This window comes from Mastigoproctus giganteus, chromosome 12 (assembly GCF_048544385.1).
Source record: "Mastigoproctus giganteus isolate SK-2022 chromosome 12, ASM4854438v1, whole genome shotgun sequence".
NCBI lineage: Eukaryota > Metazoa > Arthropoda > Arachnida > Uropygi > Thelyphonidae > Mastigoproctus > Mastigoproctus giganteus.
Window position 1 is genome coordinate 12,545,027 of NC_143586.1, and position 23,564 is coordinate 12,568,590.

The 23,564-nt window shown below is 35.6% G+C and overlaps 1 protein-coding gene across 1 annotated transcript; it reads left to right on the plus strand.

The window, feature by feature from the left end:
- The first annotated feature begins 126 nt into the window (after positions 1 to 126).
- LOC150076701 (uncharacterized) lies at positions 127 to 23,201 on the plus strand. Its single transcript, XM_090386617.1, has 6 exons — positions 127 to 265; positions 5,208 to 5,396; positions 10,459 to 10,761; positions 15,820 to 16,204; positions 22,037 to 22,132; positions 23,129 to 23,201. Exons 2-6 carry the CDS (start codon positions 5,228 to 5,230, stop codon positions 23,199 to 23,201), a joined length of 1,026 nt encoding a protein of 341 aa, XP_090242743.1. The 5' UTR covers positions 127 to 265; positions 5,208 to 5,227.
- The last annotated feature ends 363 nt before the right edge of the window (positions 23,202 to 23,564 follow it).

Below are 23,564 nucleotides of genomic sequence, written 5' to 3' on the forward strand. Positions count from 1 at the left end.
TTCTGATATTATTTTACCGCCAAGTGGCGCACACTGGCGCATGTAGTACTGAAACATGAAACTAGGTGGAGCTTTAGTGCTTTGACTATGAGGTACATGTGAGTGTTGCTGATTGTGTACATCGGCATATATAAAAATTCATTACGAATGGTGGATTGCTTTTTTTCAGAAAAATTTGGGACCACTGAATTAAGAAAACAAACATATCGAGGAAACAAATGAAGCTAATGATTGAAAGAAAAAACTTCAACTGAGTATTCTAACGGTAAGGTAATCTCGATGTTTGCTTGGAGCAAAAGTCAAAATTTATAAATTTTATGTGTGCTTCCATGTTTCAATAAATCATCAAACAATGTGGTTAAATTAATGTACCTTTGCTCATGTTATTGTTATATTATTTCTCCCTGATAGGGCATTTCACCCCGATACTGCTACAGCGCACAGGGTTGTTGTTATGTCTGGTGTTATTGTTGATCGAGAAACTTTAACTATCCTACAATTATTATTATTGTTATTAACCATATGGTGCAAGGAAGCCTGAGGCTTATGCTGTACTAGACAAAAAAAAAAAAAAAAATTCCGAATTACACTGAGAGAGAGAAGTAGAAGGGAATCACCAAGAAAGAGAAGAATGATGATATCCAGCTCAGGACCCTGGGTGTGCCAAGCCCTTACTCACCAGATGTGAGCCCCTGGGGGTTTGTCCAAAGTCGCAAACCTGAACACTTGTAGTGTTCAGGATTGCGACTTTGAGTTCCTTGTAGGTGTGCTTTGGGAGACCTGTCATTGCTACGCTGTTATGTAGTCTTTGGCATCATACTGGTGGTTGGCACGATGATCAAGATGGTAGTTACTCCAAGAGGTGTGGCATATGCCACATCTCTTAGATCTCCTGTTAGGTCCATGTACTTCCAGATATTTTCTTTGAAGGTTTTCTGGAGGTTACCAATGTTGGGCACCACTATGTTAGTCAGATAGATAGCCTTTGCCTTCTTGTCAGCAAGGGTTATGTCAGGTCTGTTGTGCGGGATTGTCTTGACCATTATTATGGTGCGGTCCCAGTACAGATTTCATGCTTGTAATGTGGTACACTTGATTTGATCAACTGGTATTTCCTTGCTAGCCTCTGATGTATTAGCCTTGCTGCCTAGTGCAGATAGGCTGCCAGGACAGCTTATGGGATTTTGATGATGATATACAGAAATTATGCCAGCAAGGGCGAGGTGATTATCCCATTGTATAAGTGGTCACATCTTGGGTACTACATACAGGCTTGGATGCTTCATCGTAGTAAAGTTGTAGATCCAGGTGCCTAGTTTATAAGCACTGCAAATTACAGTGCTTATAAACTAAGTACCTGGCAGGAGACTGATTGAAGTATTTAAGGGTTTAAATAGATTCACTAAATGCTGATGGCATCCTTGCTCTTTCTCGAACAACACACATAAGGGGACATTAACTTAAATTGAAAAGTGCTGGCTGCAAGATAGATGTAAAAAAATTTGCTTTCAGCCAGAAAGTAATTCATTGTTGGTACAAATTACTATGTAGTGGAAATGGATAAGTTGATGAATAAATTTAAGAAAGAATTCGGCAAATGATTATGAGGACATAAACATATGAGGCGGGTATTTTTTTTTTTATTGTTAATAGTGTATATTATTGTACACACATTTAGTGCTGGTATACTTGAAAGATTCAAAATAACACTTTGAATTTTAGAATTATATAATATTTTTTAATCTGGTTAATTAAAGTCATCATAAACAAACAAATATATATATTTATTTATTTTTTGCTTGGGAAACCTCTGACCCTCAGTTTAATTTTGAACCGTATTGTTCATAGTCAGTTTGAAATTTATCATAATATTATGTTTAAAGAATCGTGCATGTACTTTGAATCTCTCTTGTTGTTGTTTGGTTTTTAGGAGCATTAGCAACTAAGGCCATATTGCTCTGGGAATATGCAGTGGTCATACCCTTGACCTTTTAGCATCCTCCGTATTTGGTGGTGACGGGCTTGAACCCCGTCACCACCAAATACCCGGTCTAATCAAGAAGCGTGTGCTATGCACTGCTGCTCCTTCCCACCTGGCTACGGATGCGCTGAATCTCTGCTTAATTGATATTTGATGTGATGCTTTGTTTTTTGCTTTTTTAGTTAGTTGTTGGTGCATCGGCTTCTGTGGCCATAATGCACCTCCCAAGGTTTTTGCAGTACTCTCTGATCCAAGCCCGAGGTGGGATTCGAACCCGCGACCTTTGGGTTGCCAGGCAGGCACTTTACCCACACGGCTAGCCCAGTCGGCGATGTGATGCATGGACATAAATTCTAATATTAAACAAGATGGTAAAAATCCTGGGGGGGGAAAAAAAAAAGCTCAAGCTGTATTCATACCCTTTTTTTCCCTCCTTTACTATAAAAATATAAAATGAAAATGTCAAACTTTTTTTTTTTTCCATTGCTTAATATTTCATTATATTTCCATTTTCCATTTTAAAGAATTTCAAATTTTGAACAAAGAGATTAAAACAGGAGCTTTTCTTGAAAGATACTTTCAGTTGCTGCTGAATGGACATAGCAGTTTTATAGTGTGAGGGAGGGAGCTAGCTTAAAAACCCTCAAGCTTCTGCTACTGTATTAAAGTAATATAACATTATGTCAGATAATGATATAACTGTTACACTAATTTCGTTGATTGTATGCTTTTTAAAATTAGCTGTATTCCTTTTATATGAAAGGAATTTATGATATTTAGTTGAAAGAGCATGACAATGTTAGTAGACAAGCTAAACAGAGAATAGTAAGTAATTATAGCTTTATGCGATGGAGTATTATTTTATGATTATTTTCTATTTTTATTTTAGACTATGGAGTATTATTTTTAAAGTTTAAAAATATTGAATAACGAACTGCAAGTGTATTACTGACTTAAGATTGCTGTTGATAATGACTTATCATAAATCTACTCACCTCGAGACCTGAAAATGGGGCCTCCGTAGCCAGGTGGGCAGGAGCAGCAGTGTGTAGCACACGCTTCTTGATTAGACCGGGGTTCGAGCCCGTGACCACCAAATACGGAGGATGCGGAAAGGTCAGGTAATGACCACCGCATACCCCAGAGCAATATGGCCTTAGTTGCTAATGCTCCTCAAAACCAAATAACAAACAAACAACCTGAAACTTTGCTTGCTTACTAAGGGAACTCTAGGGTTGTACACCTCGGGTGAGTTTTGTTTCATATTGCATCACTTCTTTCTCTGAATTCAAATTTGTAATTATTTCCATAAGTGGATACCATTATTAATTGACAGTTGTCTTAAGGAGATAAAAAAAAAATATATATATTTATACTCTGGCTTGACCACCAGGTCAGAGGAGTTTACAATAAATCACGAATGAAATTGCCAATCATATATTAGTCACAGGCTTGAACTGTGGTCCACTCAAAGAGTGTATGCTACAGCATTCTCTCTCCTGACCATTTGGCTACGTCAGACTGTAAAGTAACCGGAATTAAATATTTCATTTCATAAAGTATATAAATTAGAACAAAAAATCTTTAAAGCTGCATATATTAATTAGTGTTAATTATTTTCACTATTATAAATTAACAATGACAGACTAATGGACAAATATTTAATATAATTTTGAAATTGAAACGAATATGATGGATGAAGTTGGATACACACTTATATGTATCCAAGGTACACTTATATGTGTGCATGCACGCACGCACCCACACATGCACAAAGTCTGTTTTGATTAAAATACACTGGGATCTATCTCAATTATTTTTAGATTTAGGCTATATGTAATCTGGCCTTTTTTGTCATATTTGGACTGAAAAATAATGAATAATGAAGTTTTGAATTTGTTGTTGAAATTAAGACTGTCTTACCATTTAGATTTTACAATTTCAATTATATTTTGTGTAATTAAGCATTTTTTCTCATGAGAAAGTTGTTCCCTATCCTCTGTTTAGTCTGAATGCATTATTGGTGTACTTCCGAAAAAAAAAAAAACTGATTTAATTTGAAGCAAAAAAAGCAAAAAACAAATAAACATAACAGTTGTATATGATGGTTGCTTTTCAATAGAGGCATTCAGTTTTATTGAACAGCTCGCTATACAAGGGCAGTTGTGTTGCATCTCCTCTTGCAAATAACAACAAAAGAAATAACATTCAAAAGAATTATTTTTAAAAAGTTCGATGATGGAAACAGTACACTGATGTTTTTATACTAAACTGAGGATGGGCAACTGCTTTCCTATTGAGGAAAAAAAGCAGTTGATTAGGCAGAAGTTAAATTTAGAAATAATGAAATCTAAATGGTAATACTTAGTACAGTATAGTTTAAACATCAAATTCAAAAGTTTCAGCCTAAAATGTGACAAAAGCCTAATTCTTAAGTTAATGGAGATAGAGCTTAGTGCATTTTAATTGAAACACCTTGTATATAAGAAACATAGGATGTATAGTATGTAAGCCAAATATATAACTTCAGTTTCAAGCCAATACACCACTACACTACAACCCAGTGATGAAGACAGCTGAACTTAAATATTGGTTGGGCATCAGATGAAATAAAACTACAGTAGGAAAGGGTATTCGACCATTATCATAATTGTGAGATGACTTTCATTAAAATAATAATGGTCTTTTGGATTGTCCTTCAGCTTGAGTTTTGTATTTCTTTGTATTTCTATCTTGCTTAATTTTATGTTCGGGCCATTTTGTTGTCGGGACTTTTTTTTGATATATTGGCTGAAACTTTTGAATTTTATATTAAAATTGAATTAATTATTATTGTTTAGAGTTTGATTTCTAAATTAAAACTTTTTTCTCGGTGGGAAAGTTGTTCTCTATCCTTTGTTTAGTCTAAAAACATAATCAGCATATTTTGGAAACAAGCATAAATCAATTTATTTGAAGAAGGAAAAAAAATAATAAAATAGTAATAATAACACAATAGTCAGAGCATGTGGGAACTCAATATGAACTGTCAAACACATGTACTGAAGAGTGAACATCATATTTTGTTTATTTTTCCTTCAAATAAAATTGATTTATTTGTTTCAGAAATACAATGATTTTTAGATTAAATTGGAGACAGGAAGCAACTGGGTGATTTGGTTATTTAGATATATATATATATATATATATATATATATATATATATATATATTTTTTTGCCTAATAGACTATTAATATCTTCACATTATGGAGCTGAATGAGCATGAAGCCTTTTTTAACAAGCTAAACAGTGTTCTGAAATTGATCCAGCATGATCACCTGAGACCTGATATTGATGATGCCCTGTTACAGAAGTTGCTTACGTTTTTGCAGAATTCAGCAGAAAACAACAAACTATATACAGAAAATAGTAATGGTAAGCATAATTTTATTACCAAAATGTTCAATACCTATACAGTAAGTTGGTGAATAATTGATGTAAATTATTCACCACTTCATTGTACATCATAAGTAGTAAGGAACTGCAAACAGTTCATTACTACTAAGACAATGAAGCTGTCTTCAAGACTATTGTAGAAATAAGAACACTAATCATATCACAGGACAGTAGCACTGCATTCCTATGTGCCGCCAGTAAGCAAAATAAAATTTCTTACCCTAAATGCTGAATACCGATAAGTCAACCAATCAGAAAACAATATCGAAAAATTTCAGCACCCTCTTGCCCATAAGCAAAGCTTACCTCGCCTATCCACTTGTGGCGGCCCTGTCACAGAACTACAAGCAGCAAATTAAGGCAATGTCAGATTATACTTGGCAAAGTGTGATTTTGCTACATGGCCTTCAAGATAGCCAACAATCAGATTTTTAAAAATGTATATTTTTTTATTTTTAAATTTATTTAAAATAAAAATATAAAAATATTATTTATTTTTATTTTTTATTTTATTATTTTTTTAAAAAATTTGATTTTAATTTGACCATTGATGATCAGTTAGCAGAATTGCACCCTGCCAGGTATAATCTAATGCTGCATTAATTTGCTGAATTTAGTTTTGTGTTATAATTAGTTCTTGTTTCTAAAATAGTCTCAAAACAGCCCTTCTGAATTGTAATTAATTTTAATTTTTTTTAAACTCAGCAGAAGATTTTAATAGCCAAGTTGTAATTATATTTGATAAAGTAGTTGCATTTGATTGTATTGTTTATGAATAACCCATTGTATACATATAGGTAAATGGAACCAAAAAAACCAATAAACCATATGTTGGTTCAACACCATTACTGAATTATATGCTAGTGTAATATAACAAATAAATACAGAATCATTTTGCAGGTCACCTTCATTATTATTGCCTTTAACACTTATAAGTATGTCAAATTTTTAGTCAACTTTCAAATTTATATACAATTAAATCCATTTTTTTAAAAATAACTACCTTGTTACTTCACCATGCGTACTACATCCATAGTCCCTCTGTTAGCACTCATGGATAGCACGTTGGTATAAGCACTGTACTCCAGGTGGATAAGACCTGAGTTTAAATCCCATCAATGATGTGAGGAATTTTTAAGGGCCTTTTTCATAATGTGTCTGAGTTAGTTTGACTCATGTGAGGGTAATGCGGTTTTTTTTATCCAGCAAACAGGCAAATAAATCACGGAATATGCAATTTATGGACATGGTATATATGGTGCAACATGGCATAAGTTGCTGATGTAGCTAAAATCCTAATTCAATCACCCCCATGCTTAAATATGATGTGTGCTCCAGCATGCTATATGCACATTTGCCCTTGTGTTACAAGAGGTTATAATGGTAATGATGGTGGTTAATTTTTCAGAAATTTTCTGTAATAAATGTTTGCTATTAAACATCCTTTAATAAAATGTGGTCCAAGTATATTCCACATCACATTTACTGAAAATCGCTATTGAAAATATGTTCTTTTGCCTCATGGATTTTTTACGTCGAAGAGTGATAATTTCTTGCATTGTTAATACCATCATGGACAAATTGAGTGTCATCCATGAATATTGTTGAATTTCCCCACTACAAGCATAACAGTTAGTAATTATTTGAAAGGGGGAACAACTATGTAATTTGTCATTACTAGAATTTAATTGAAATCAAAGACAGTTATACCACATGAGAATTTTAAAATGCTTATTGAAGTGTTACCATATCATTATACATTTAATACAGATTGGCCACTTCTCAGAGTTTTGACGAACCCTGCCTTTAGGCCTCTAAACAGATATAGGCTGCTGGCACTCACCACACTCATGCCAGTTAGATTTTGATGCCAACAGTAACTTCACATATGGTCTCTATTAACTGTGTTAACTTGTTTCCATCTTAAGACCATGGTGGCTTCATACAATCCCAGAGAAGGAAATATAAGGTTTAATTCTGGTAAATGAGCTGGCCACACAAATGGACTCTTCCTTTACCTATCCATCTGGCAAAAATATGTTCTGTTATGTTCTGAACATAAATATGTTACGTTCTGAAAATATGCAGATATTGTTATGCTCAAGAGCCAGAATTTTTTGTGTTGTTAATTTGAAATTCCTTTTCTTTTTTAAAAAAAGGAAAATGGAGATATAATGAAATATTAAGCAATGGAGAAAAGTATGAAATTTTTATCATACTTTTATATGTTCTTGTTAATACTCTCATGGACAGATTAAGTGTCATCCATGGATATCAGACAGAATTTGTAGCTGTGCTTCACAAAATTGTACACAGTTTTGAGAGGCATTGTACCCTTTGTAGGTGATTAGGATAAAACCCGTCATGGTGCAAAATCCTCAATACCTGTGTCAGTGTGGTACCAGTCATTGTGGAAATCCTGAATACACTTGTAAGCAGGTTTTGATATGCTGTGGCTGTGCAACCAGAACATTGCCTTATCCAAGTCATTGTTGCTCACATCCTGAAATTGCTTGGGGGAGGGAACCAGTTTGCCTCAAAGTTCTATGTACATTTGAATGATATCGAAATGTGGAATTACACAATGTGGATATTGTTGCTGGTTTTCTGTTAAAGCAAACTTACCATTTTCATTGCAGAAACTGTATACAAAATGCCTGTTAGCTTATTCTCCATTCATAAATTTGTGGCATTATGAATAACACTGCAACACAACCACACTAGCCAAAACATACAAACAAACCAAGAGTCTCACAGTTACAGCAGTGTCAGCTTACCATATTACACCAGTGCTGAACTCAATAATATTCAAATTGACCTGTAATTGATAGAAACCAAATTGCCTCTAAAACATGCTCCTGAAAATTAGTAGGTATGTTGAAGGAAAACCTGTATATCAGGCATTAGCATTAGTAGAGGCATATGATGCAAGAAAGCAAGCTTATGCAGCAACAGCCAAAAAAAAAAAACCACTTCCATTTCATCCCTCCATTCATTCGAAATACCTGTCCAGCTGAGCCTTAAATTTATTTAAGCTATCAACTTCCACAACAAGGGATGGAAGTCTGTTCCACCAACCAACTACCCGCTGGCTAAAGGCAAATTTCCGCACATTTATGCTACATCTGTCTCTCCTCAATCTGAATTTATGCCCTCTCAGGTGATTATTCTGAGCAAGAGGAAGAATCCCATCAGCATTGAGCATGCTCAAACCATTCAAGGCTTTATACGCCTCTATCAGATCACCTCGCCGGTGCCTAGTCTCCAGACACTGTAATTTGCAAAACTTAAACCTTTCTTTGTAAGAGCAACCCTTTGTTCCATTCACTAGTCTTGTTGCCCTTCTCTGTACTCGTTCCAGCAGCTCTACATCCTTCTTGAAATGAGGCTTCCAGCCCTGTATACAGTACTCAAGGTGTGGCCTGACCATTGCCTTATACAAGGTAATAATCACCTCCTTATCCCTGCTAGAAAAATTCCTGTATATCATTGACAAGACACCATGAGCTACTCTTGCAGCCTATGTGCACTGCTCAGAGAACTTCATAGCTGCCTGCACAATTACCCCCAGGTCCTTTTCATTTTCTACCACTGTCAGTGTAGTACCACAGAGTTGATACGTTGCTCTGGGGTTGCTGTTTCCCATATGTAGTACTTTACATTTGTCAATGTTAGACTTCATTTGCCACCTCTCAGCCCATCTGCTCAACCTTTCCAGATCCTGTTGCAGCAGCATAGGGTCAGTAGTGTTCTTAACAACCCTGCCAACCTTTGTATCGTCCTGCAAACTTGGACATTAAGCTTGATATACCATCATAAATATCATTTATAAATACAGACCCAACACTGAACCCTGAGGGACTCCACTAATAACATTAGTCCAGGATGAGCAGTGTCCATTGATTACCACTCTCTGTCTTCTCTCCCTCAACCATCCCTTTATCCACAGCAGCAATTTCCCTCCAATACCACACTGCTCCAATTTGTGCAGCAGTCTTCCATGTGCAACAGTATCAAAAGTCTTTCTAAGATCCAAATATATAATATCAAAGTTATTCCCTGCATCCAGTTCTTTTGTGACTGCATCATAGTATCCAATCAAATTGGTCAGGCAAGACTTTCCCTTAACAAAACCATGCTGTGTCCGAGCTATAACTGAAGTCTTGTCTAGATGATCCTGCAGTGCTTCTTTAACCAGTGCCTCCATTAATTTTCCTGGAACAGAAGTTAAGATATGAAGGATCTGTTGTGTATTATGTCATGAGAAGAAATAAATTATTCACTATTATGATAAATTATAAAAAAATACATGCAAGCAATTAATAATTTATAATAGATAGTTAATAACACTAACTCTGAAAAGTTTGAACATCTCTCTCTCTCTCTCTCTCTCTGAACCCTAGTCAAGCACATCCAATCATCCATCCAAAAAGTAGGAGATCTTCCTTAAATATAAAAGTATTAAGTATTTAAATATAAAAGTATTTCATCATTGCAAATCTAAAAGCTGGCAGGTATGCTGTGATTTTTTTTTTTTTATGTTATGATTAGATTGCTATATGGTTTACAGAATATGTCACTTGCTACCAGTTTGAAAGGATTTGAATCCTATCATATTTCAAGACACTTTTATTCAGGCATTTCCAGTATGCAGCCCTTCTTCATAATTTACCATTATGAATTAGTGCCAAAGGTAACATAAGGTTCCTTCCAATTTCCAACCCATGAACTGACAAAAGTGGCCACAAAATAAACACTGTGTATATATGCATTTGTGCTAGCTCCTTATAACCTACCTGAGTTGTTTGATCTTGTCTCCCTGACCCTGCCATTTTTTTTTTTTTTCATCAGAATAGAGAAAAAATAAAGCAAGACCAGAGAAAATTAAATGGAGGTAGTGATTTTTATTTTTTCTATAATAATGATATTTAAGTTGTTGGAGTACTTTGTGACATAGAAAGAAAATGTTTTTTTTTTTTTTTTTTGTTCAGCATCATCAGACTGTTTAATTCAAGTTTTTAATGTAGTTTTACATTTTTAGGTTTTCAGGAAGATATCCTTAAGTACAGTAGCATAATGGCTTTCCTTCAACATGTCACTTCAGAGACATGTTGTCAAAATACCCAAGCAAGTGCATTTGGACTTCTGCTACTACAAGTTCTTATAAAATCTGGAGAAAAATTTCTTTTTCTGGATGATGGGAAGGTAGTTTTGGATAACTTGATTAAACTGTGCCAGAAACATGTTCTGTCTGCTGCATCACCGTCTGTGCAAAGTGCAGTCCTTCAATGTTTTTGTGCTTTAGTTCAGCATCATGAAGGTCTGAAATGGTTAAATCAGCAAGGCAAGTTTGTGAGTTGTGGATTTTTGTACATTTCAATTAAATTGTTAACTAAGTTAATACCTGATTTTTGACTAGAAATAATAATTAAATTTAAACTTAAAAAAAAAAAAATTCTCAGATACTACTTTGGGCAAAAGGTTTCTTGTATATATTATTTTATTGATCACATCATTTTTCATATTTCATTTTTAAAAATGAAATATTAAAAATGTTTATATTTCATTTTTATATGTTTATATTTGTTTTTCTCTAATATCAATATTTCAGCAGCAGTTAAAGATTTTATGTTCTTGTGACATTTATATGTATTACATAAGTTCATACCAGTACCATGACATATAAAAACCTGTAGTATATAAGGATTTTTTTTTTATTTATTTATTTTTTTTTTGTAATTTGCTGTGTCTACCAAGCAAAGATGCAAATTATTTCCAGGTTCAGTATGCTATGTTTGAATATAGCCTAATGAAGGCTGCATAATATCCAAAACAAGTTTCATGTCTAGCGCATATGAAGCCTATTTTTCCTGTAGGTGATCAAGGCAAATTGTAGTAATTGTAGTACCTCATTTCTGCTGCCGTAATTGCAGCCAATATTGGTAGGATGGTTTCATGGAAGTTGTAAATATATACTTTTTCTGTGCCTGCAGCTGCAAACCATTATAACAACTGCTACTGTTCTATGTTGGAGATAGCAAAGTTTAAAATATCTGTGAGGCGAAAACTGAAGCATATACCATATACTGAATACTATTCTCTATTTCTCTGCCAATTCCCATTCCACCTTCCAGAGAAGAGTCTTCCGAATTGGATGATGAATCTATTTACAGAATAATTGGAATTACATCTCAGAAGCCTGTTAAAGTGTCACTTTTCCTTAAGCAGCAAGACTTAGTGAGGGACTTAGGTCTATAACAAATCTAATTGCAGAGAGCCTGACATCTCATCTTTACTGTATCCCAGCTGCAAGACTCCCACATATAGAAAAAGATGTCACTCATGCACATTTTTATACTATTGTATAATCACTGTTCTGTCATTTTCATTTAATTGGTATTTATGAAGAAATTGATATTAGTCACATTTAAAAGAGCAGAATCTTTTCGTAGACAGTTCAAGTAAAAGTTTGAAAGCTGTGTTGCTTCCCAATGGGATTATACACAATTGATTCCTGTTGCACACTTGTGTTCATATTGAAGATGGTCTTGGCGCATTATAGCCTTAGTAGCTAATGCGCCAATAAAACCAAAAACCAAACCAAACCAAACCATATTGAAGAAGATTATGGAAGTGTGAAATATATTTTAGAGAAGAATGAGTGTGACCAGTATAAATGGGAACATCCTATTTAAATTGAGCTCTTCTATGTTTGCAAGGTTGGTTCACTGAGTTCCCTTGCTTTTTCTGCCTCTGAAAGCAGAGCATTTGATCAGTACTTCAGAAGAGAATGGTCTGCTGAATTCAGTTTCAGCCTGGTGCACACAATGTATACATTCCTTGATGTTTGCAAGAAACAATTTCTTTCTTCCACCACTCTGTATCAAGCTAGGATGGGTTAAACAAATTGTTAAAGCATTGGATTCTCAAGGCATGTACACCTTCAAGCATATACAATATATGTTTCCAAAATTGTCTGATTCTCTGAGTAGTACAGACAGCTCATGGGGTTTTGTCTATGATATACTGGAACTTTGCTAGTTGAGCTAAGGAAGCGATTATCCTATTGTATAACACAATGGTTAGGCCACATTTTCCATACTGCATACAAATGTGGAGGCCTCATTTTATGAAAGATGTAGATCTGCTGGAATGGGTGCAGAAAAGGGCAATGAGATTGGCGAATGGAACAAAGGATTGCTGTTACCAAGAAAGGCTTCAGTTCAGCAAATTGCAGCATCTGGAAACTAAGCACCTGTGAGGTGATCTGATTGGGTGTTTAAGGCTTTGTGTGGATTGAGAAAGCTCAGTGCTGATGGCATTCTTCTCTTGCTTAGACTACACACATGAGGGGACATAACTTCAAATTCAGGAAGGATAGTTGCAGGATAGATATGCAGAGGTTTGCCTTTAGCCAGTGGGTGGCTGATCATTGGATCAAACTTCCATCATTGTTGTGGAAGTGGGCAGTTTGAATAAATTCAAGGAAGAACTGAACAAGTTATTGGAGATGGACAAGTGATGTGGGAGGGCTTTTTTTTTTTTTTTGCCTTATGCTTTAACTAATAATAATATGTGCGTCATACACTGAATGATCATTGAATTATGACTACCCCTGTGAAAACTGAATGCGACCAGTTTACCACGTGAGGTAAAGAGTACGGAGTTAGTCGACCTACGTAGCATAGGTAAGGTGTCAGTGGTTTAATAGGTAGTAAAATTCCAAGTGTGATGGGTAAAGGAAGGATTTATCGGACTTTAATAAAGGGTAGATTGTGGGTGCTTAATGAGCTGGTGCCTTGATTTTCCAAACGGCTGAACTGGTGGGGTGTTCAAGAGCCGCCGTAGTTAAAGTGTACCAGGATTGGCATCAAAATGATCAAACAATGACCCGACGGCAAAACTGCAAAGGACAGCAAAAGGTTGATGTTAGAGGTGAGTGCCGAGTCCGACAACTCGTACAAGCAAGCAGGTGCAGCACTGTTGAAGAGTTGACTACCCAATACAACATGGGCCAATCCAGAACAATATCTGGAATGACTATGCGATGCATGTATGGGCTATATCAGCAGACGACCCCTACAGCATCCTCTCCTAACCAAGGTTCATCGCCATAAAAGATTTGCCTGGTGCAAAGAGCATTCAAGTTGGACGTTAGAAGACTGGAAGATGGTGTGCTGGTCAGATGAGTCATGTTATTTACTCCACACCATGGATGGTCACGTAGGGATTTGGCTTCAACAACATGAGGCTCTTGATCCATCATGCATGGTATCAAAAGTGAAAGCCGGTGGAGGTGATTGTATGGTGTGGGGAATGTTTCACTGGCAGGATAGACCCCTGGTGCATATGGAACAACGTACCAGTGAACAACGTGACGTCAACTGCTTGCTGACTGTGTACACCACGCTGTGTTACACTTTTTCCCGAATGGTGATGGTGTCTTCCAAGGTGACAATGTGCTGAGCCACCGGGCACTTGCTATGCAGGAATGGTTTGAGGAACACAGTTCTGACTTCCAGCGTATCGAGTGTCCTTCGAACTCTACCATCAATCCCATAGAGCACTTGTGGGACACTATGGAATGGCATATCAGGCGTCTGGATACACCAATTGCCTCCATACCTGCATTGCTGATCCCATTACATGCAGCTTGATTGGCCCTACCTCCTGTACGCTTCAGACATCTTGTTGAATCAGTGCCACGTCGGATAGCTGTTGTACTCAGAGCAAAAGGAGGACCTACTAAGTATTAGATAGGTGGTCATGATTCATTGATCACTCAGTGTATTTTATAATGCAATATGTTCATAAGAGATCCAGTGATCCATTTTGCTAAATTACAAATTAGAATTGCTAAATTAGAATAAAATGGTTTGGCAGGTATGATGCAGAAATTGCAAAAGTTTTCCAGTGGATCAGATTGATTTTTCATTTTCATTCTTAGTGGCATCACTGTAGTATATCTACAGTGAGAATGACAAAATTGCAAGAAAAAATGCAGTATCTTTAATTGGTCATTAAAATAAATCAGTTTCTTTTCCATATAAATTTCTATATGAACTGCAGTGGATCCTCCATTCAAAAACCAGCATCAGAGAGTAGTATGCAAAATCCAAGGCTACCTTATTCAAGAAGTGCTTAGCACAAAACAGGTTCCAATCATCTAGGTGCATTAGTGATGAAGTGGTAGAGCAAGCATATGCATGTTCTTCTTACTCCCAAAAATTGAGCAAGTGATTATTCAGAGAATTACAGCTACTACCAAAAACTGTCCTCAAAGTTTTACGTAACAACTACGACTATATGCTTATAAGGTTAAACTTGTACAGGTGCCACAATTAATGAAGAAAAACTTCCTGCAAATGTCCTGTTCTTCAACAAGGTAACTTTCTGTGTTGGAGATGGTTAAATATAATGTTTGAGTCTAGAATTCAGAAGAACCTCTTGCTCTCCTCAAATTTCAGTATGACAACCCTAAAATTAATATCAGGTATGATCTGATGCACAGCTGTGTCATCGGTCCCTTCTTTGCTGGAAATACCATGAAAATTCCAAAAATCAAGATAGACAACTGTCTTGATTTGTGGAAGCATTTTGCATTTCTGCACTTGTTTCAGCAAAATTGAAACATCACTACACTAGGCTCTTAGTTTGCAAAGCATTTCATGGACGTTCTTGCATCAGTGAATTGGCTATGGTGGTTCTGCATCTTGGCTATCACAGTCACCAAATATCACATCTCTAGATATTTTCTTATTGGGGTCATTTTTTAAAGATTCCATATACTAGATTAAAGTTTCACACATCCCAGAATTATGAACCAGAATTGCAGATTCTGTAGCAGTGCTGATTGGGGATTTGGTAATGTACAGAGAGAGAGAGAGAGTTCAGCCAATGGTGCTAACATTGAATTGTACTGATCATATAGTAAAATGTTTTCAGTAAATCCTTTTCTTGTTATTGTGTCTAGCTTTTATGTTATTGTAATATCAAAAAAGTTTGAAATAGTAACAAAATAAAGGCATCTTTCAGATCTTTTATGAACATTCTGTACTTTAAAAATATTAAATAATTATCTGCTTATTATATATTATGTTTGGATGTAAAACAAAGGCAAACACGTTACTCCAAAGAAGTTTTTGGGACACTGGAAAATTAATCTTGAATTTTTTGGACTTTCCTTTATTTTACCAGAACTTCTAATGATCTCATTGCATCGATCAGTTAGATAAAGTAGCAATTTTGCAAACAGTTACAGAAGTCATGCACTATCTGATGCTTATATGTGTGTATTAGGAATAAAAACTTTAACATAATCCTGAATAGAACATTATAAATATACAATATTATTTTAGTTCAACATCTTTCGTGATTGTTCTCTGATTCTTTCCTGTTTTAGATCTTCTTACCCTTGGATTGCACTATTTGGCAGGGTGTAGTATATTTATAAGGAAGATGGCAATAAACTACACAGCTACTGTTCTGATCATGTGTGCCAAACATTGCTCTAATCTAGATTTGCAAAACATAAGAGGAGTGTCAGAACAAATATTTGGAAAGCTGATTGCCATCGTAAGTGAACCTAATCTTACACTGCATACAAAACTCACTAAAGAAGGAAGTCTGACAGTACTCAAACAAACACTACAGGATCATTGTGCACAGAAGTATCTATGTGAGGATCTACATTTAGCTAATATCCTAGTGAATGTTTTAATGCTTGCTAAAGATGAATCATTAGTCATGAATTTAGTTGAGTTGCTTCCATCTGCCCTTCATCAAAAGTAAGAAATTAATATATTTCATATTTTAAATTAAGCAAATTTGAAGTTATTAACTATGTTTTTGTTTCCTATGGATTCATTGCATTTTTGTAGGAAAAAATATCACTAACGTTTTACATTACATCAGCCAATAAGTGCAGTTATCAAATCATAAGACTGGCACCTGGTGTGTAAACATATTCAGGCACTTCAGTAATCCATTCCAGCCCTGATGGGTAGCACAGTTGGTAGAATCACCGTCCTACCCACGCTGGGTGAGAAAAGACCTAAGTTAGAGTCCTGTCAGTGATGTGAGGAATTTTTTATGTCTTTTTCACAATGTGGCTGAGTTAGTCGGTGTCAGGTGAGGGTAGCATGATTTTTTCTCCTGGAATCTTCGGTTTTTTGTTCAGCAAACAGAAAATCGACCACAGAACATTCAATTTACAGATAGTATACATGGAGCAATATGGCCATAGTTGCTGATGCTCCTAAAACCTTACGTGATTGTAAGGTTTTAGGAGCAATCTTACATGATTGTAGAGTATAACATTCCCCCCCCCCCACACACACACAAGTCATTTTGGGTTTGGAGCATGCAAATTGGCCTGTGAATACACAATTGTATGGACATAATACATGATAAAAACCATATTAACTAGCACACTGAGACTAAAGTAGGTAATGCAGCAGAAAACCTCATAACAGTCAACCACCTACAAAATTTGAATAAATCCTAATTAAAATTTAATGATAGCATTTTGTCATCAGTCTAGTTTCATTTGCTGAATGGCTGTATATAGGCCTGCAAATAGCTTTCTAGGATTTCCTCAGAGATTCCTGGAATTCATGGTGATTCCCCTTTTCCATTGCTGACACTAATTTCAAGGATCCTTCATCATAAGGATCACCAGAAATATGAGATTGTGCTCTCTAGTATGTCTGCCTGTTTTTCCTTGCCACATGGAAGAGTTTATTGTTCTGTTGAAAGAGTGCCAGGGGATCACATATACAAATTCTGCTATTGCCTTTGAAACAGTTTCAAGTGTCTAGGAAGTAACACTGAAATATGGTGTTGGATGTTTCAGCAACTTGGTGCTAAGTACAGACCTTCAAGATATCATAGTGATAGCCTAGGTGGCTATTTGGCTGGACAGCTTGAAGCATGAATTTGCCTACCTTATTGCTCTTGCATTTGTACTGAATTCTTCCATTTCAGCATACAATTACTTGCTGGGTTTATCATCCTGTATTGAGGTTAGTGTTTGGAGTGCATGGCTATCAAACAGTCAACCTAAATTTGGAGCCAAAAAGAGAGAGAGAGCAACTGCAACATAGTTATTGCTGGAGCTGCCTCAATACAGCCCACTGGATAAGATAAGTAGTCACTGTCAGTTAGCACCTGTCTAAACTGAAACTTCTTAGTCACAGAACCAGTTCAAAAAGACTGAAAAGATTTTATGTTCTCTCCCACTGAGTGGGATAGATATCCATCCGAATAACTGGTAAGCTTCATAATTTCCCAAACATTAGTTCAGCTCCCAAACTTTTTGATCATCACCTGTTATGTTTTTTTTTTTTGGTGGTTACAATATTGTTTACATTGGTACATATCCAAAATTTCAGTTATATTTTATTATTTTATTTTTCCTAGCTTGATAGGACATTCATTACCCAGCATGCCCTAATTCAGTGCTTATGTAACAGATATCAAAACTTTTACTGCACCACATGAGTAGGCACACCATGACCAAAGTGAGTATAGCAAACACTCCCAAAATGCCTAAAATTAACCGTCCAAAATATATCTATAGGAATATAGATTTGTTAAGCAACAAATATTTAGCATTGCTCCACAATGCTAAATGTTTGTTGTTTAGATGTTTTCTGTAATCACGTAGCAGTTTTTAGTTGCAAGAATGTAGTTTTACCTTTAATGGACATTCTTTCTTGTATTTTATAATTAATTTCATGGACTATTATTTCATAATTACTTCAGTATCCTTTTGCACTTAGTCACTATGTGTCATTTCTCAAATAGAAAGCAGCTTTCTAATTCAGGCCATCTCAACATCCTTGTTAAAAGGAGAGACTGTTTCTACAGGGATGGGATACACTTAAATAGAAAGAGTGCAAGAATATTTGCTGATGCTATCGAGGCAGCGTTACGTGGGTCGGAAAACTGCTAGCTTGGGGGGATACAAGGACTAATAGTTTAACAGTAGCCGCAGGCACAGGTGAAGGTGATTCTTGCACAACTTCTGTTAGAATAAATAGCGACCTGGAGCGAGGGGTGTTGGGGGTTTCAGGGATAGATGGCAGTCATCGTGAAATAGGTGGGTATATGGGATGTGTTAGGGTAACTAGGAATAGGAATAGTAGCATGTATGCTTGCATGTATACCAATGCTAGAAGTATAGTAAATAAATTTGATGAATTTGAAGTGTTGGTCAAGACATCAAAGGCGGATATTGTTGGGATAGCAGAGACGTGGTGTCACACAGATATAAGGAACGCAGAACTGGAATTTGGGGAGTGTAATGTGTACAGAAAGGATAGACAGGATAGAAAGGGAGGAGGTGTTATGCTGTTAATTAAGAAAAACATAAAATCAAAAGAAGTGCACCTAGTTGATATAGATGAACAGTGCACTGTTGAGTCAGTTTGGTGTGACATAAGCACTGCGAAAGCAAAAATAAGAGTAGGAGTGTGTTATAGGCCTAATGACTCGAATGAGTACAATGAACAATTTTACAGAGAAATAGAGTGGGCTAGTAAATCGGAATATCTTATAATGGGGGATTTTAACTTCCCAGATATTGACTGGAACTTGTGGGTTGGTCACTCACACACTAGTCAGACTTTTGTGGTTTGGATGATTGTTTTCTGCAGCAGCATGTTCGAGAGGCAACCAGAGACTGTAATACTCTTGATCTGGTTATCAGCAGTGATCATTCGTGTATTAAGAATTTGCAGATAAAGGAACCGCTAGGTAGCAGTGATCACAGTGTACTGATGTGGGATTTACTTAAAGATTTAATTACCATCAAGGGTAAAGGAAAGGGTTTTTGCTTCCGTAAAGGTGAGTACAGTGGTCTCAGAAAGTTTTTAAATTCTGTACAGTGGGATCAACTGACGATGTTACCAACAGTAAATTCTAAGTGGGAAGCATTCAAGGAATTAATCGTGGATGCTACTAGAAGTTTCATACCTATATTGTTCAAGGTTTAGGCCTAAATGGTTATCAAATGAACTAATGAGACTCGTAACAGAGAAGAAAAATGCATGGGATGCATATAAATTATCAAGCGACTCAGAAGCCTATGGCAGATATAAGCTAGTCTGTAATCAGGTCACAAAGGAGGTTAGGCAGGCGAAGGCAGATTACGAGAAATCCTTGGCAAAAGATGCTAAGAAAAACAGCAAAGATTTCTTTACTTATATAAACTCTAAAAGGAAGGGGATGAATCAGATTGGTCCACTTGACGTGGATGGTTCGACTGTTGATGATCCTACTCGATAGAAAACAAACTGGATGAGTATTTTGCATCTACATTCACACATGAGGAATTATTAAGGTTTGAAAATGGCAGAAGGTTATCAAATTGTAGCAGGATACTTAATGATTTTGTAATAACTGAGAGCAAAGTGGAGGAGAAATTGTTGAAGTTAAACATAAGAAAAGCACCTGGGGTGGATGGGATCTATCCAGTTATATTAAAGGAGGCAGCAAAGCAACTAAGCAAACCCTTAGCCATAAGCACCTGGGGTGGATGGGATCTATCCAGTTATATTAAAGGAGGCAGCAAAGCAACTAAGCAAACCCTTAGCCATAATTATAAAGCATCCTTGGACTCAGGGAAGGTTCCCACGGACTGGAGATGTGCAAATGTATCCCCAATTTACAAAGAGGGATCGAAGGGTGACATGAGTAATTACAGACCAGTTAGTTTAACTTCTGTTCCGGGTAAAATAATGGAGTCACTGGTTAAAGATGCATTGTAGGATCATCTAGACAAGACTGCAGCAATAATTCAGACACAGCATGGGTTTGTTAAGGGAAAGTCTTGTCTGACAAATTTGATAGGATATTATGATGTGGTTACAAAGGAACTGGATGCAAAAAATAATTTTGATATCAAATATTTGGATTTCAGGAAAGCTTTTAACACTGTTGCACATGGAAGACTATTGTACAAATTGGAGCAGAATGGTATTAAGGGTGAGTTGCTACAATGGATAAAAGGATGGTTAAGTGGGAGAAGAAAGAGGGTGGTAATCAATGGGTGCTGCTCTTCGTGGACTAATGTTATTAGTGGAGTCCCACAGGGTTCGGTGTTGGGTCCACTGTGGTTTTGTATATTTATCAATGATATTGATGAAGGTATATCATGCTTAATGTCGAAGTTTGCAGATGATACAAAGGTTGGCAGGGTTGTTAATGACATCAATGGCAGTGTGCTACTGCAACAGGATCTAGATAATTTGGGCAGATGGGCTAAGAAGTGGCAACTGAAGTTTAACCTTGACAAATGGAAAGTACTGCATATGGGTAGAAGTAACCCCAGAGAAACGTACCAACTGTATGGTACTACACTTAAGGTGGTAGAAAATGAAAAAGACCTGAGAGTAATTGTGCAGTCAGATATGAAGTTTTCTGAGCAATGCAGATAGGCTGCCAGGGCAGGACATGGGGTTTTGTCAATGATATATAGGAATTTTGCTAGCAGGGAAAAGGAGGTGATTGTCCCTCTGTATAAGGCAATGGTCAGGCCACGCCTTGAGTACTGCATACAGGTATGGAGGCCTCATTTTAAGAAGGATGTAGATTTTCTTGAGCATGTACAGAGAAGGGCAACAAGATTGGTGAGGGGAATGAAGGGATCCTCTTACCAAGAGAGGCTTAAGTTCTGCAAATTGCAGTGGCTGGAGACTAGGCACCTGCACGGTGATCTGATTGAGGTGTATAAGGCCTTGAATGGGATGAGCATGCCAAATTCTGATGGGATCTTTGCACTTGTTCAGATTACGAACCTAAGGGGGCATAAATTCAAATTAAGAAAGGACAGATGTAGAATAGATGTGCGGAAATTTGCCTTTAGCCAGCGGGTGGTTAATTGCTGGAACAAACTTCCATTTGTCGTTGTGGAAGTTGATAGGTTGAATAAATTTAAGGAGCAACCGGACAGGCATTTGGAGGGAATGGTGTGATTTTTTTTTTTTTTTTTTTTTTTGTTTTTGTTTTTGGCTGATGCTGCATAAGCTTTCTTGCATCACATGCCACTTGCTTTCTTGCATCACATGCCACTACTACTAGTGTTTTTGTTCTGTTTAGAGCTCTCATGAGAGAGCAGGTAAAAAAAATAGGACAAGAAGCTGATTAAAATATAACAATATTTTCAGCAGTCAAACTGACACTTTCAGATATGTTGGAACATGCAAGAAGATGGGACTGTTCACGGCTAGGTGAAAGCATTTCATTTTGGAAGATGGGAGTAAGCAAACACTTATGTTTTGTTAACTTAAAATGTATTAAGTGATGGCCTTATTGGTTTGATTGCTTGGCAATAATGCAGTTATCTGATTAAAATGAAAATGTTAAGAAATTTGTTAAAGTTTTATGTTGAGTGTGTGTGTGTGAATGAGAATATATGAAAACACATGAAACATATGATGCAGTGTTATACCTGAAATATAGAATTTTTCCTATAACTAGATTTGGACTAAATTGATATTTCTGTTTTAAATATCTGATTTAACACAATTGAATTGATTAATGATCATCTTTATATTTTTATTTATTTTGTATTGTTTTAAATTTTGAGAAATTGAGTTTCTTGTATTCCTTAATAGAGAACATGAAGTTGAAACAAAGGTGATTAAGTGGCTCGTGGGTCAGAGACATGTTGAACCACTGATTACATTTCTGTTATCTCTTCTTCAATCAAGGTAATTTATTTTTACTTTTTTTTTGTTGATGGCTACAAAATATTTGCCTTTTTTATAGTTATCTTAAAAGTGATGCACATTGTACATACACAGCCAGTTGGCTGATATCATAATTGTTAAACACAGTAATACTTTGGCGACTGCAAATGGTAGTATAAACTTTCAGAATGTGGGGAAAACTTCTTGATTCATATAATCCCTGATGCCACAGTTGAAACATTGTGGATAGAGAAATTCATAATGGTTAGAAAGATGTCTTTCTCAAACTGGATAGTGAGTATTATAGAAAATGCAGATTATAGCAAATGTACACTTTTACAAATACAAAAAATCACCCCTCCCTAAAAACACCCCCCTCTTAAAATCATTCATTTTCCTAAATTAAACTACAAAAATTAAAAAATTACAATTATTTATATTTTTAAGAAAATACCATAGGTTTAAGCAAAAAATGAGTAAAAGGTCTCCCTTTTTAATAAAATTATTTCTTTTTCATATTTTCTTCTTTGAAATCAGTTATAAGAGCTTTATTTTTTCCCCATTTTTTTCATACTTTTATAAATTAGTTTCATTTTTATTTTATTGTAGTCTTCAATATTTTTGTGTTATTTCTCTGTTGAATCTATCCGGTAAAAATACTTTAAATTCATTTATGTGAACAATTACTTTGTCCACTTTTTTTGTTTTTATTATTTCAAATTTTTTAATTGGATAATGTATATTAAGATCATTTTTATGGAAGAGATTGGAATTGCCCAACATTTTGTAGTTGGTTTTTTTGGTTCCATTTATAAAAACATTTGGTATACTTGATGCTGATAAATTATTTCCTAAAAGAAAATTAATAAAAAGTTTTACCCAATACATAAAATGTGAAATATATTATAATCCTGATAAACGTGATGAAAACAATGAGTTTTGCTCATAAAGCTTCAGTTAAATTTTATTGAAATTCAAGAAATAGAATCAGCTTTTTATTAAAACTTATCTTATTAGAAATTCAGAAAGTGAATTAGATCCTGTTATATTTTTAGAAAATAAAAAAAAAGATAAAAAGCTCATCTTGTGATCTAAGTCTCTGATTCATTCTTCTTAGATTTGTGATGTCATCCATGCCTTTTAGGTTTGCTCGATACATAGTCGGTAATGTCTTCAAACCTTTAAACCATCAAGGCTTCTGGGCTTTCTCAGTGATTATCTGATTTTTCTCAGATAAAATCACAATTTTATCTGCAATTGGCAAAGCTATCCGCTTTCTTGGAGTCATACCGATAAACATACACTCTAACTAATGAAATAACTTCTAGTCGATGTTCATTTCATTACTGCACTGCAAGAAAAGAGCATGGGAAATCTTCACAAATGATTTCTCAAGGTTAGGCTGCAAGCTTGTCAATTACTTCAATATATTTGAAGTGTTCGGTCATTTTTA